Source organism: Lytechinus variegatus, chromosome 17, assembly GCF_018143015.1.
Source record: "Lytechinus variegatus isolate NC3 chromosome 17, Lvar_3.0, whole genome shotgun sequence".
NCBI classification, from domain to species: domain Eukaryota; kingdom Metazoa; phylum Echinodermata; class Echinoidea; order Temnopleuroida; family Toxopneustidae; genus Lytechinus; species Lytechinus variegatus.
The window spans coordinates 27,245,256-27,257,097 of record NC_054756.1 but is presented as its reverse complement, the minus strand read 5'-3'; the positions used below and the strand labels follow the sequence as shown (position 1 = coordinate 27,257,097).

The 11,842-nt window shown below is 38.0% G+C and overlaps 1 protein-coding gene across 3 annotated transcripts in view; it reads left to right on the top strand.

Annotated features, from left to right (window-relative positions):
• Positions 1-481: 481 nt before the first annotated feature.
• Positions 482-11,842, top strand: part of LOC121430701 (WASH complex subunit 5-like) — a 78,735-nt gene continuing 67,374 nt past the window's right edge. Inside the window, exons 1-9 of one of the 3 annotated variants that reach the window (XM_041628056.1) lie at positions 482-584; positions 3,543-3,770; positions 4,823-4,929; positions 5,496-5,580; positions 6,234-6,334; positions 7,370-7,489; positions 9,890-9,962; positions 10,276-10,428; positions 11,354-11,467. In XM_041628056.1, coding sequence (XP_041483990.1) covers positions 3,546-3,770; positions 4,823-4,929; positions 5,496-5,580; positions 6,234-6,334; positions 7,370-7,489; positions 9,890-9,962; positions 10,276-10,428; positions 11,354-11,467 — 978 coding nt within the window. In that variant the 5' untranslated portion in view covers positions 482-584; positions 3,543-3,545. The other 2 variants (XM_041628057.1, XM_041628055.1) reach the window with 2 other exon arrangements.

Genomic DNA, 11,842 nt, shown 5'->3' with positions numbered 1-11,842 from the left:
CCAGTCCGGCGTTCGCATTAGTGAGATATGTCTGCTCTGGCTTTCGATTTACCATGAAAATTCTTCTACCCCCCCCCCCCCCCCCCTCCCACGTACCCACCCCAGGAAAAAATTCTGCTTACGCGGCTTCATGCACCCCTCCCTCCGATAAGTTTATTCTACATACAGAGAATATAGAATCGCTTTCGTAATGCCCGTGATTCCTTTCTTCCTACAGTTGTGAATCCCAAGGTCAAAACATATCTCCTTTCACTCTTACGATTCGGAAAGAGGGGCTTATATATTCATGAGCTGATTGTCGGTCAGGGTTGCCTTTTTCTTTCGTTTGAAACATACAACCAGTTGGTGCCCCTGATGAAAACTGAGTGAAAATTAGTTCCTTCCGGCCTGAGTGATTCCTATCTTTTGAATTGAAGTTCTAACTCGGGATGAAGGGATCACAGGAAATCACTTTTCAAAAGTGCTAGTTTCTGTTCTCTTTTGTCTTTGCATTGCAAGTTGACTTCTGATTTTTTAATTGTAGATTTACACTCTCTGTGAATAATTTATGAAAACTTTGTGGAACTTTAAGAGAATTTAGAAAGGTAAAGTTGAGCATTTGGATCAACGACGCGAGCGCTCGGTATAGTCGTGCGCAGCGACCGCAAAGAGGTCGTGAATTCGGATCTCTTTTCGTTTAATTTTGTTCGATAATTTACATTCACATGATTCAATATGGCCGCTCCCTGGAGGGTCTGAGATAGTTCTTGCTAATTGCTAGATCTTCCCGTTTTCCAGTTCTATTTTTGATACAGTGAGCTCATTATTGAATGCGTGAGTATGCATTTTTGCTTTTCATGCAATCATTTATTTTTCAGCCTGTCTCATTAAAGATATTTTTATTAAGTTGTGTGGGGGCGGAACCTGGAAGTCGCTAAGCTCGGTCCCATACATGGACTCTCATGTTATGTATGGTTAGCTTTTTATAGGCTTAGGCCTACATTTCAATACAATTTACAGTTAACATAGATATAGTCTACTAGTCTTGAGGATTCCATGATGATGTCTTTTTAAAAACTTGACATATAGGCCTAGGCCTACTTCTTCATCATTGGAGTCTTGAACCCCCGGTCATGAGAGACACATTGTAAACAAAGAATGAAATGAAAGATAGATTTCCCTAGAAAATCCATCTTTTTTTAAATAAAAATCATGTAGGCCCTATGAAGTTGTGATTTTATTAATCTCTACTCTAACGTTACACCTACCTTGAGCGAAGTGCGTGGAGGCTCCACTTCACTTAGGTTAGACAGCTGGCAGCCGTCTGTTTCAAGGAGTTTTTTAACATTTTTTTTTTTTATTTCTCCTTGTACACAGACGGCTCGCTATCGTGCAGCCACCATTAGGGGACTTGCAATGCAAAATCCCCCCGTTGGGGCTCTTCAATTTTTGTCTTTAATGAATAAAAATTTTGAAAAATAATGCAACCAAAATGCAAATTAATATTTCCTCTTGGCATTAATTGCCAAAAAACGGAGAAAAATCAAGTTAAAAGGAACAAAAACAGTGACCTACCTCGGCTGTCGTGCAAATTCACTTCCCCGTTTTATCCGATCTTAAGTACATAAACATATGGCCATTGAGTCCCCTGTACAGATCGCGCTAGAACTTCGGTCTCTGTATTTGGTGAGTGAAGCCAACGGAGTTCAGCTGAACAACCAACATAACAGAGACCGAAGCTTTTGGTCTACACTTCACTACACTCCACCTACCCAAACTTCGGGACGGTGAACTCGATCGGGTATTCCGAGTGACAAAGGTGGGATCAAAATATTATTTATTGTGAAAATTGTAGAAAAAATATAACGAGAAAGAAAAATAGCTGAATTTCTTACTCTACACCTGTATTTCACTCCATGTCCATCCTCCGGTCATCCACAAAATTGGTGATTTGGGGCCAGTAACTAATTCCACACACGTATTATTCACGGCCGATTTCAAAATATTGCAGGCGATTGGTCGCAGGTCAAACAGCATAAATATTTATATTATATTGGATGGCTCAGAAAATGCCAAAAATAGAGTTTGGGAAAATATTTCACCGATTCGAAGACATTTTCGTCCAATATTTGGAACCGTCCGATGTTTGGGGACTTTACTCTAGTCTAAATGAGTGTTTCAGATCAGGCCCTGGTCTAAGTTAGATTTTAAAAATATATTTTTTGGACAGTGAGTCAGATGCATAAAAAGAAGCAATTGCTTCAAGCACAAGCAATATAGCTAGCCTTTGCTAGTGCTTGAACCCTTTTCTTGCCTTCAGAAAGCAATTGCTAGCCGTTTGAACAATAGCGACATCAAGCTAGTACGAACATGACTCAAACGCAGAGGTGTGACAGTGCAAATTACCGCCTCTTTCACGTAACATCTTTTCCTCAAATGTGGTGTCAAACTAACTTTTTTATTAATTTACATTTGATTTGCACTTATTGGAAAGAAAATATGTCAGTAGACCTAGAGGTGCTGGTCAGAAAATTGGGATTGTCCCAGTTTACAGGGACTGTCTCAGTTTAAAAGTTTTCTCCACTCAAAAAATCTAGGGAGGTTCATTCTCTTGTCAAGTGCCGACACCAATCAATTGCGCTAGTCAATGTAAACATATCAGGTTTCATAACAAGATTATTGGAAGACGGCAAGTCGTGAAAAATAGATAGGGAACTGGGGGAAATCGAGGTCATCTATTTTTAGCACTCTCAATCCCCGTAATTTCCTGATGCGTTTATGCCCAGGAGGGCCCTGCATCGTATACATCCAGATCCAGAAATGCCGTCTATGTACCGCAGATGTAAGTAAAAAAAACATAGACAAGGACAATCTTAATCAAGACATGATTTGTCTTGGTTTATGAAGATATCCTTGTTTTCTGGGACAATCCCAATTTTTGGACCAGCGCCTCTACTGATATGTTCATGTAGGCTAGGGTGTACCTCAGAGCTACCAAGTCTCACGCATTATGCGTGAGACTCGAGCATTTTGGACTCTTTTTCATCCCCTCAAATCTCTGTCTCACGCAACTATCACAGCCTATCCCCATATACATTGTACACAATGTCTGTGATCTCACTCAGATTCACAGAAAATCTCACACATAGCTGGTCTTTGAACTTGGCATCTCTGGTACCTTGGGGGTTCTCTCTTAGTTAGGTGTATAAACATGATTTGAAAATGCAAACGTTCTGATCAAGCAAATGCTCAAGCTGCTCTGACAGAGCTTGAATAAAAAACAAAGCAAGTGCTTTACGCACAAGCGAAATGTTCGTTTTATGCAACGCTTTTTAGCAATAGCTTAGTCGTCAAGAAAATGCTAGCAGTCAGTTAGGGATTGCTTGAACTTCCTAACAAAAGTATTTGCCCGCTCATTTTTATGCATACGGAATCAAGCAAAGCCTAGAAAGAGCAAAGTCTTATACATCTGACCCAGTGTTTCCAGATTTAATGTGTTTCCATCAGTATGCTAACGTCGTTTGCAGATACCATAAATCTTACTCAATATTGCACTATTTCAGACAATGGCAGATTTTTTAGCGGACAACAACCAGTGCGGTCAGACAGCTCTGAAGCTTGTCTCGAGAGGGAACGCAATCATTGCAGAGTTGTTGCGTCTGTCCGTGTATGTACCACCAGTGTTCCGTCTCGACAACAAGCACGATCAGATGAAGTATGGGGACATCCTCTTTGACTTTTCATACTTCAAGCAGTTTGACTACTACGACCACAGAATCGATTCAAGGCCGGTGAGTTGAATCCTTCACTCAGATTTGGGTAAGGGTAGCCAGGAGGCTCCTAGAGAGTAAAAATCATTCACTATTAAACATAAGCTTACTCTCCATGGAGCCAGGGATTGTGCCTATATCATGGAGGATGGGCAAAATTTAAACTTTTGCCCGCGAGATTTCTACTTTCCCTGTGAAAGTTCTATAGTAGCCCGAAATCAAGTGCGACATTTATACATTATTGATTTTGCATTTATAAAACAATATAAATTAAAATGCACAAAAATTCATTATGAGAAGATGGGATTTAACTGACCAATGTTTACGTCACCATCTTGCCCTGTTTGTTATTAGCTAAGCTATGAGACACATATAGAGGGCGGCAAACAGGTGCCTACATGTAGGTGAGGGAAGTTTGCTTTGTCACCTGCATAAAAAAAGGTTTTTATCCACTTTGTCTACTTTATCCAGCAGATGGTCTAATTATCAGATCACAGCTAAACCCACAAGATGGTATTCTAAAAATTAACCCTAGGCATAACCCTAGTCTGAACTAGAATTTTAAACCACACTTCTATCGAATGCGGTATCCATAACATTTCCTCCAAATTTGTGGCAATTTATTATTTACCAATAAATTCGTTAAAATTCATCATATTTTTGTATTTTCCTATTCTTCCCATATCATAACTAAATTGATTTTTGGCAACTTCTAGCAGCAAGATAAAAATAATGTTAATGTTAATGTTCAATTGGTGACTGAGTTGACAACTGGTTTTATTAGTATTCAATCAAACGTAACTCTATGGAGATCCATCAGTGTCATAATTGTTTCTAAAGGAAATTTGCAAAATGTCATTTGTAAACAAAGAAGAACACACCAAATTGTCAAGAAATCAGTGAATTTATGTGTATACATTCATATCTAAAAAAATTGTTTGAACAAACATGCATTTTACATGTTGACTTTGCTGGCTTTCCATAGATGATTGATCGGATAAATCGCAACTCTTTGTAAGATGGGCCCCTGAAAGCTACAAGTTAACTTTATTTTTTCTTGCTCTTTCCTTCAGGAGCTGCAAGACCTTGATGAAATGTTCCGGGAGAACCACATGGAGATCCTCCGACGTTTCTACCTCGCTTTTGAAAGCATCCACAAATATGTAATGGATCTCAACAGGTGAGACTTGAATGGGGCCTTTTACACAAAGAGTTGCGTTCAATCACAACTCAAAAAATCAAACGCAAGTCCCTAATACCAACATCTGATTGGCTCAAAATAAATTTGCGTTTGATTGCATCTCTTTTTGCAATGAGCCATTGATCTTGTTTTGTTTGCTACCGTTATTTTTTTTTTAATTATATGATTTATTAGTATTCAATCACATATAACCACAATATTTACAAGTAATTGAAAATCATTTGAAATTGTTCAAATTAATAAACCTCTCTCAAAAAAAAAAGGAATGATAAAAAATAATTGACATTATAAATCAAAGCAAAACAATGATTTTGTATGAGAGTACTGTACCCTAAACTCCCCCCCCCCTGAAAAAAATGTATTAAGCAGGTTTGACTACCAAATTTTTATTAAAGATAGATGCCATTAGGGTGTTTGACAAAGATTTATGTATGAATTTATTATATATGAGTATGAGTCGTACTTATATGTATGAGTCATATTTAATTTGCAACGCACAATCTTATTGACTAATATGCAGTAGTGCACCTCATTTTCGTGTTTAGATTTTTGGAAGAACTTGACGAGGGGGTGTTCATTCAGCAGACGCTAGAGACCGTACTGCTTAATGAGGATGGCAAACAATTGATGGTAAGACAATGACTCCACTCTCCTGAGAATATTCTTAACCCCTAGACTCCTAATGTGTCTAGAATGCTCAAGTGTACGATCAGGGTAGTCATGCTAAAGCTGGGGTAATAGAATGTTGCACTTAGAAACATTTGTAATTGTAGCACTTTACAAATGCTGTATACATGTATTTATAATAATAATAATAATAGGCATTTATATAGCGCCATCTATCTAGAAATATTCTATTCCGAGGCATGTTGTTTTCATTATTATTACCCCAGCTTTAGCTCGAGCTGCCTCTCAGCGCTCATGCATTCAAGGAATTAATCCTACCGGGTACCCATTCACCTCACCTGGGTCGAGTGCAGCACAATGTGGATAAATTTCTTGCTGAAGGAAATTACGCCATGGCTGGGATATTTATTATTGTTGTTGCTGTTATTATCATTATTATTATCATGATTATTATTTTTGTTATTATCAGTAGTAGTAAATTTATTAGTAGTAGTAGTAGTAGTAGTAGTAGTAGTAGTAGTAGTAGTAGTAGTAGTAGTAGTAGTAGTAGTAGTAGTAGTAGTAGTAGTAGTAGTAGTAGTAGTAGTAGTAGTAGTAGTAGTAGTAGTAGTAGTACTATTGTTATTATTATTCATGTAATTCTTTTGTCTTTGCAGTGTGAAGCCCTCTACCTGTACGGCTGTATGCTGTTGATCGTTGACATGAGAATCGAAGGGAGGGTCCGAGAGAGGATGCTCGTCTCTTATCACAGATACAGGTAAATACCACTGCTTATTATCACTGGCGGCTCTAGACTGGGGTGCAAGGAGGGGGCAAACATTACCTCTATATTTTTTAGAATTTCCAATAACATAAAAAGGATTATTCCCAATTCGTCTAATGCCAATTCGTCTAATTACCAACTCGTCTACTATCATTTGGTCTACCATTGGTTCGTCCACTATCCACATGGTCTACATGTAATTGCCAATTTGTCCACTCACCATTTTGTCTTATAACCAGTTGGTCCAATAGCCATTTAGTCCATATGCCATTTGTTCTGATTGAGCTAAGTGTTAATTTTGCAAATTGAAATGGATATTAGACCAACTGGTAATGAAACGAAATGGTCCTATACGAAATAGTGATTAGACAAAGTGATAATTGGACCAAATGTTCATAAGAAGAAATGTTGATGGATGAAATGGTATTAGACCATTATACCAGGTGGGTGTTTCATAAAGCTGTTCGTAAGTTAAGAGCGACTTTAAGAATGACTGGTTATCCTTTCTCGTGGCAAATGTTATATTCATTGGTGATGGTTTAGCACGTAAGAAAGGTTCACCAGCCGTTCTTAAAGTTGTTCTTATCTTACGAACAGCTTTATGAAACGGCCCCCAGGTGGTGAGTGGATGAGTTGACAGTAGACGAATTGTCGATTTACCGGTAATATTGGGTAGCCAAGGATAGCACCTACAGTTCAGAGAACAGGGGACCGTTTCATGAAAGTTGTCAGGACCGACAAGATGTCTTTCTCTGACAGTTTTCATAGTAACAGTGAGAGGCCAGTCAGTGCCTTTCAGCCAATCAACACCAAGGATTTCACTGAAATTGTCAGCAATGACGATGTAATCAGTGATGACAACTTTCATGAACCACCAGTTTTCCTAGCGGACCAGACTAATACTATTACCCTGGCCTAAGCATGGCTACCCTGATCAGGCACTCTTGCATTTGAGGAATTTCTTCCGGGTGCCCATTTACCGCACCTGGGTGGAGAGTGGTGATATTGTTTTCTTGTGCTTTCTGACAGTGCATCCCGGGCCGCTGTAGATTCCAACATGGACGATGTTTGCAAGCTTCTGAGAAGTACTGGCTACCACCCCTCCCCAACGGCCAAGAGACCCCCTAACTACCCTGAGGATTACTTCAAGTAAGTACCATCAAACCTATAATTTGTCTAATAATGAGAGCTTGAATACTGCTTCAAAATAATTCAAGCATTTATTGATTCTAAGCATGAAAGTGGTTTTACATGATATTTCAGCTCTCTACATCGTCATTCTCTTCATGAATATGTAGAGTGAAGATGAAACCAAGAAAAGTCCACTTTGAATAATTGGTAATACAGGGCCCGATCTTACAAACAGTTGCAATTGATCAGATCAACCGCAATTTCAGAAAGCCAGCAACGTGAACATATAAAATGTATCTTTGTTTAAAATATTTCTAGGTATGCTGTGCATTCACACATGTACTTTGATTGTCTTCTTGAAAACTCTGTGTGCTTATCTTCATTTACAAAGGAAATTGTGCAAAGTTCCTTTTTGGAAAAAAAACATGACATTGATAGATTTCCATACAGTGTGGTTGATCATCGATTGTAACTCTTTGTAAGATGGGTCCCTGGACTGCATTACCCTACCAGTGTTTAATGAAACTGGACCTCGGGTGTTTCATTTATTTGAAGGAGTGACTTGTTGAATGTTCAGTGCACACTTTTTTTAGTAGGTGCAATCCGGTTTAATAGGTAATATGATTAAATGACGAGTCCACCCCAGAAAAATGTTGATTTGAATGAATAGAGAAAAATCAAACAAACGTAACACTGAATATTTCATTAAGATCGGATGTAAAATAAGAAAGTTACGACATTTACAGTGTCAGTTATTTTTCACAAAACAGTAAGTGACATGCAAACAGATCATGATGTCCCTCACTCACTATTTCTTTTGTTTTTTTATTGTTTGAATTATACAATATTTTTTTATAGATATGACAATAAGGACCAAATTGACTGAACCATATAGTATTAAACAATGCTAATTCCACATGTTCAGGGAGGAATTTATCATTGTTTCACTTGACAATGACGAGAAAATCAAAATATTTCATATTTCATATAATAAAATACAAAAGAAACAATGAGTGGATGACGTCATCAGTCTCCTCATTTGCATACCGACCAGGATGTGCATATAATCGTTTTGTGAAACTACCGTAAGTAACGGTGTATTAACCGCACCCGTGTATTAACCGCACCCCCAACTTTGGACTAAAAAAAAAAAAAAAAAAAATCTTCTCACATTTACATGCATATTTGAGGTACGAAGAAACAAAATCTAAGTTTTTAAGATTTCAAAGTATCCAAAGAGATTACCGGTATGCAGAAATATGCTGTTCTTGATCGATTCATCTACAAATGTTAGAAAGAAAGAACGGTCCCGACAATATTGGCAAATTACACACTCGCTCACCTCACAGTCACAGTGTACACACACAGCACTGCCATTACATTGCAAACTACGATACAGTACAAGTCATGCCAGTACATCTTATCAAATTATGATCAGTGTCTTTCCTAGCGTAGGAGGAAGAAACATTCACATTTCTTGCATCACATTCTCACAATCACTTTCAGAAATTTGATGTCTTAGCATGAATTTTGGATACGGGATTATAGGAAGGTTCAAGAAACAAAGAAATTGACATTTTTTCCAGTTGTTTTTACGGCTTTGTGCCGTCTCTCTCGTGCGTGGTTTACATGGTATCTTATGAAAAGCAAACAGGAAGGAAAAAAAAGAAGCTGGCGCGAAACGGGATTTTGAATAGCACCAGCTTAAGTCGCACTATAACCATATTACAACGCAATCTCTAAGCTCACTCAACTCTCGCTCAGCGATGACAAAATATTACCGAGTATGCTTGGCGTCTCTTTTAAATTAGCCAGGGAACTTCACTACTTTGAATCGAGAATAAAGTCAAAATTAGTGTCATGAAGGTGGGTGCGTTTGTTATGGACAACATTTAATTAATATTGCAATAATCGCTTCCCATTACCCGTGGCTCATACCCCTCTAAATGACATTGCCTGGGCGGCTACGCCCGGCCACTCGATGTGTTGTGAACTGGCAGACATCGTACATGTACGGGAGGGGTTACGGCGGGCTGGCTCAGACCCGTCACCGTGTATAAACCGCACCCCCGACTTTTGCTTCTATCCCGCCGAGAAAAAGGTGCGGTTAATACACCGTTACTTACGGTAAGCGAAATTTAAAATGTCATAACACTGTTATTTTACATTCAATTTTGATGAAATTTTCAGTGTTCTTGTTGCATTTTTCTCTTTTTTTTCAAATGAACTTTTTGTTGTAATAGACTTGACCTTTAGGTATTCTCTTTCATGGAGTTTTAAGGTTGTTTTGTTTATAGAATGGTCAGAAATCATTTTAATTTCAGTACATTTTGGTGTCCAAGTTAAACCAGGTCATTCCTGTACACGATTCAGCAGAAAATCGGTTCATTCATTCTTCTTTGAAATGTTCTCTTACAGACGCATTCCAATCAGCAAAACCTTCATCGCCATGGTGATCGGAAGATTACGATCTGATGACATCTACAATCAAGTAAATATGTCCTTGATTTTTTTTCTCAAGTATTTTGATGTAACTGTGCTATTTATACATGTGTGTACACCCTTTTAACATTCTGAATCATACAACTCTCCTGGTTGGTCGGTCTGTCGGTTGCATTGATTTCATTGATTGTTCTACATTCTACATGATATACAGTACATATTATCCTTGTTGAACTTTTAAATAATATTTCCTTTTTAACACAGAAATGTAATAATGAGAAATATGTGAATCTTATTAAAATGCATAGATTATGAAGCATAAGTTCCCAGGAAAGATCATATATGTTTGTTTTTTTTTAAAGATTTCAGCATATCCTTTGCCGGAGCACCGTAGCACAGCGCTCTCCACACAGGCCGCAATGCTGTATGTCATCATGTTCTTTTCTCCGGATACACTCAATACCCAACAGGCTAAGATGAGGGAGATCGTTGACAAACACTTTCCTGATAACTGGGTGAGTTGATGGTTGTACTCCTTTGAGGGAGATTAGAACGAGGGGTGTGGAGATGATGGTCATGGTGCTGATGATGAATGAGGTGATGATGAAGATGATGCTGATGACACCAATGATGATGACAATGAGGATGATGAAGATGGCGATGATAATGAAGACAATGATGACCATCGTAATGAGGGTGGTGATGATAATGATGTTAAAGATAAATTCCAGTTTTGGTAACGATCTCAAATTGACTTTTTACAGAATCTAATTTAATGACCACCCAAGTGTCTGTTTATGAATATAAAATATGTGCCAAAGGATTCTGGGAGAAATTGTGTAATTGCTGAGAAATCAGCAAATAAGCACAGGATTCGGGTCAAGCGTCAGGCCCGACATTCAAAGCAATAATTATACACTGTCCCACGTGCGCTCATCTGTGTTGGTGATCTTCAGTGTGAACATTTTTCAGCGTAGATTTCAAGATTTCACAAAGTTCAGTTAATGTAACTGTACCAGATCTAGATCCTCAATGATATGCTGACAATTAAGCCTGGTTTTACAGACTTTCTCACGAAATCAGTGTTTACTGCAACTACTGGAATTTCTCTTTAATGAAGGTGATAATAATGATGGCAACATTGATGATAGTAATCATGATGATGAAGACAATGATTGTGATGATGATGATAGTCATGATGATGATTATGATCATGGTGATGATGAGGATGGTGTCGATTGTGATGACGGTGATGGTGATGAGGATAATGATGATGATGATGATGATGATGATGATGGTGATGATGATGGTAATGAGGATGATGATGATGAGGATAATTCTTTACCTAAGCTTCGCTCTCTATTCTTAAATCGATATCCCAGTTAAGATTCTTGCCAATTTGAAGATTACTGTATATATTACCGTTTATTTCCATCATAGGTTATCACTGTATATATGGGTATCGTAGTCAATCTAGCAGATGCATGGGAGCCTTACAAAGCAGCCAAGACAGCACTTAATAACACACTTGACCTCAACAATGTCAAAGAATTGGTAAATATACATATTTGAAATTTAAATTGGATTTGGAATTGAATTGAATCAAATTGGATTGAATCGAAATAACCAATTTTGATTGAATTGATTATTCATCATAAGCATCAGGAGCAGCACTTGACAACACACTGGACCTCAACATCGTCAAAGAATTGATAAATATACATATATGAATTCAAATGTACATAATTTATATATAAGAATCCTATCACTTAGAAAAAAATAACCATACAGCCTTGTACAGCCCCTAGGCAAATTTTTGTGGAGCTCGTGCGAACGGAGGCCAAGATCTCGGGGGCAGAATCCACCCCTCATCCCCCCCCCCTCACATGTCAGTACAGCTTTAAGCAAATTACTATATGAACGTTTATA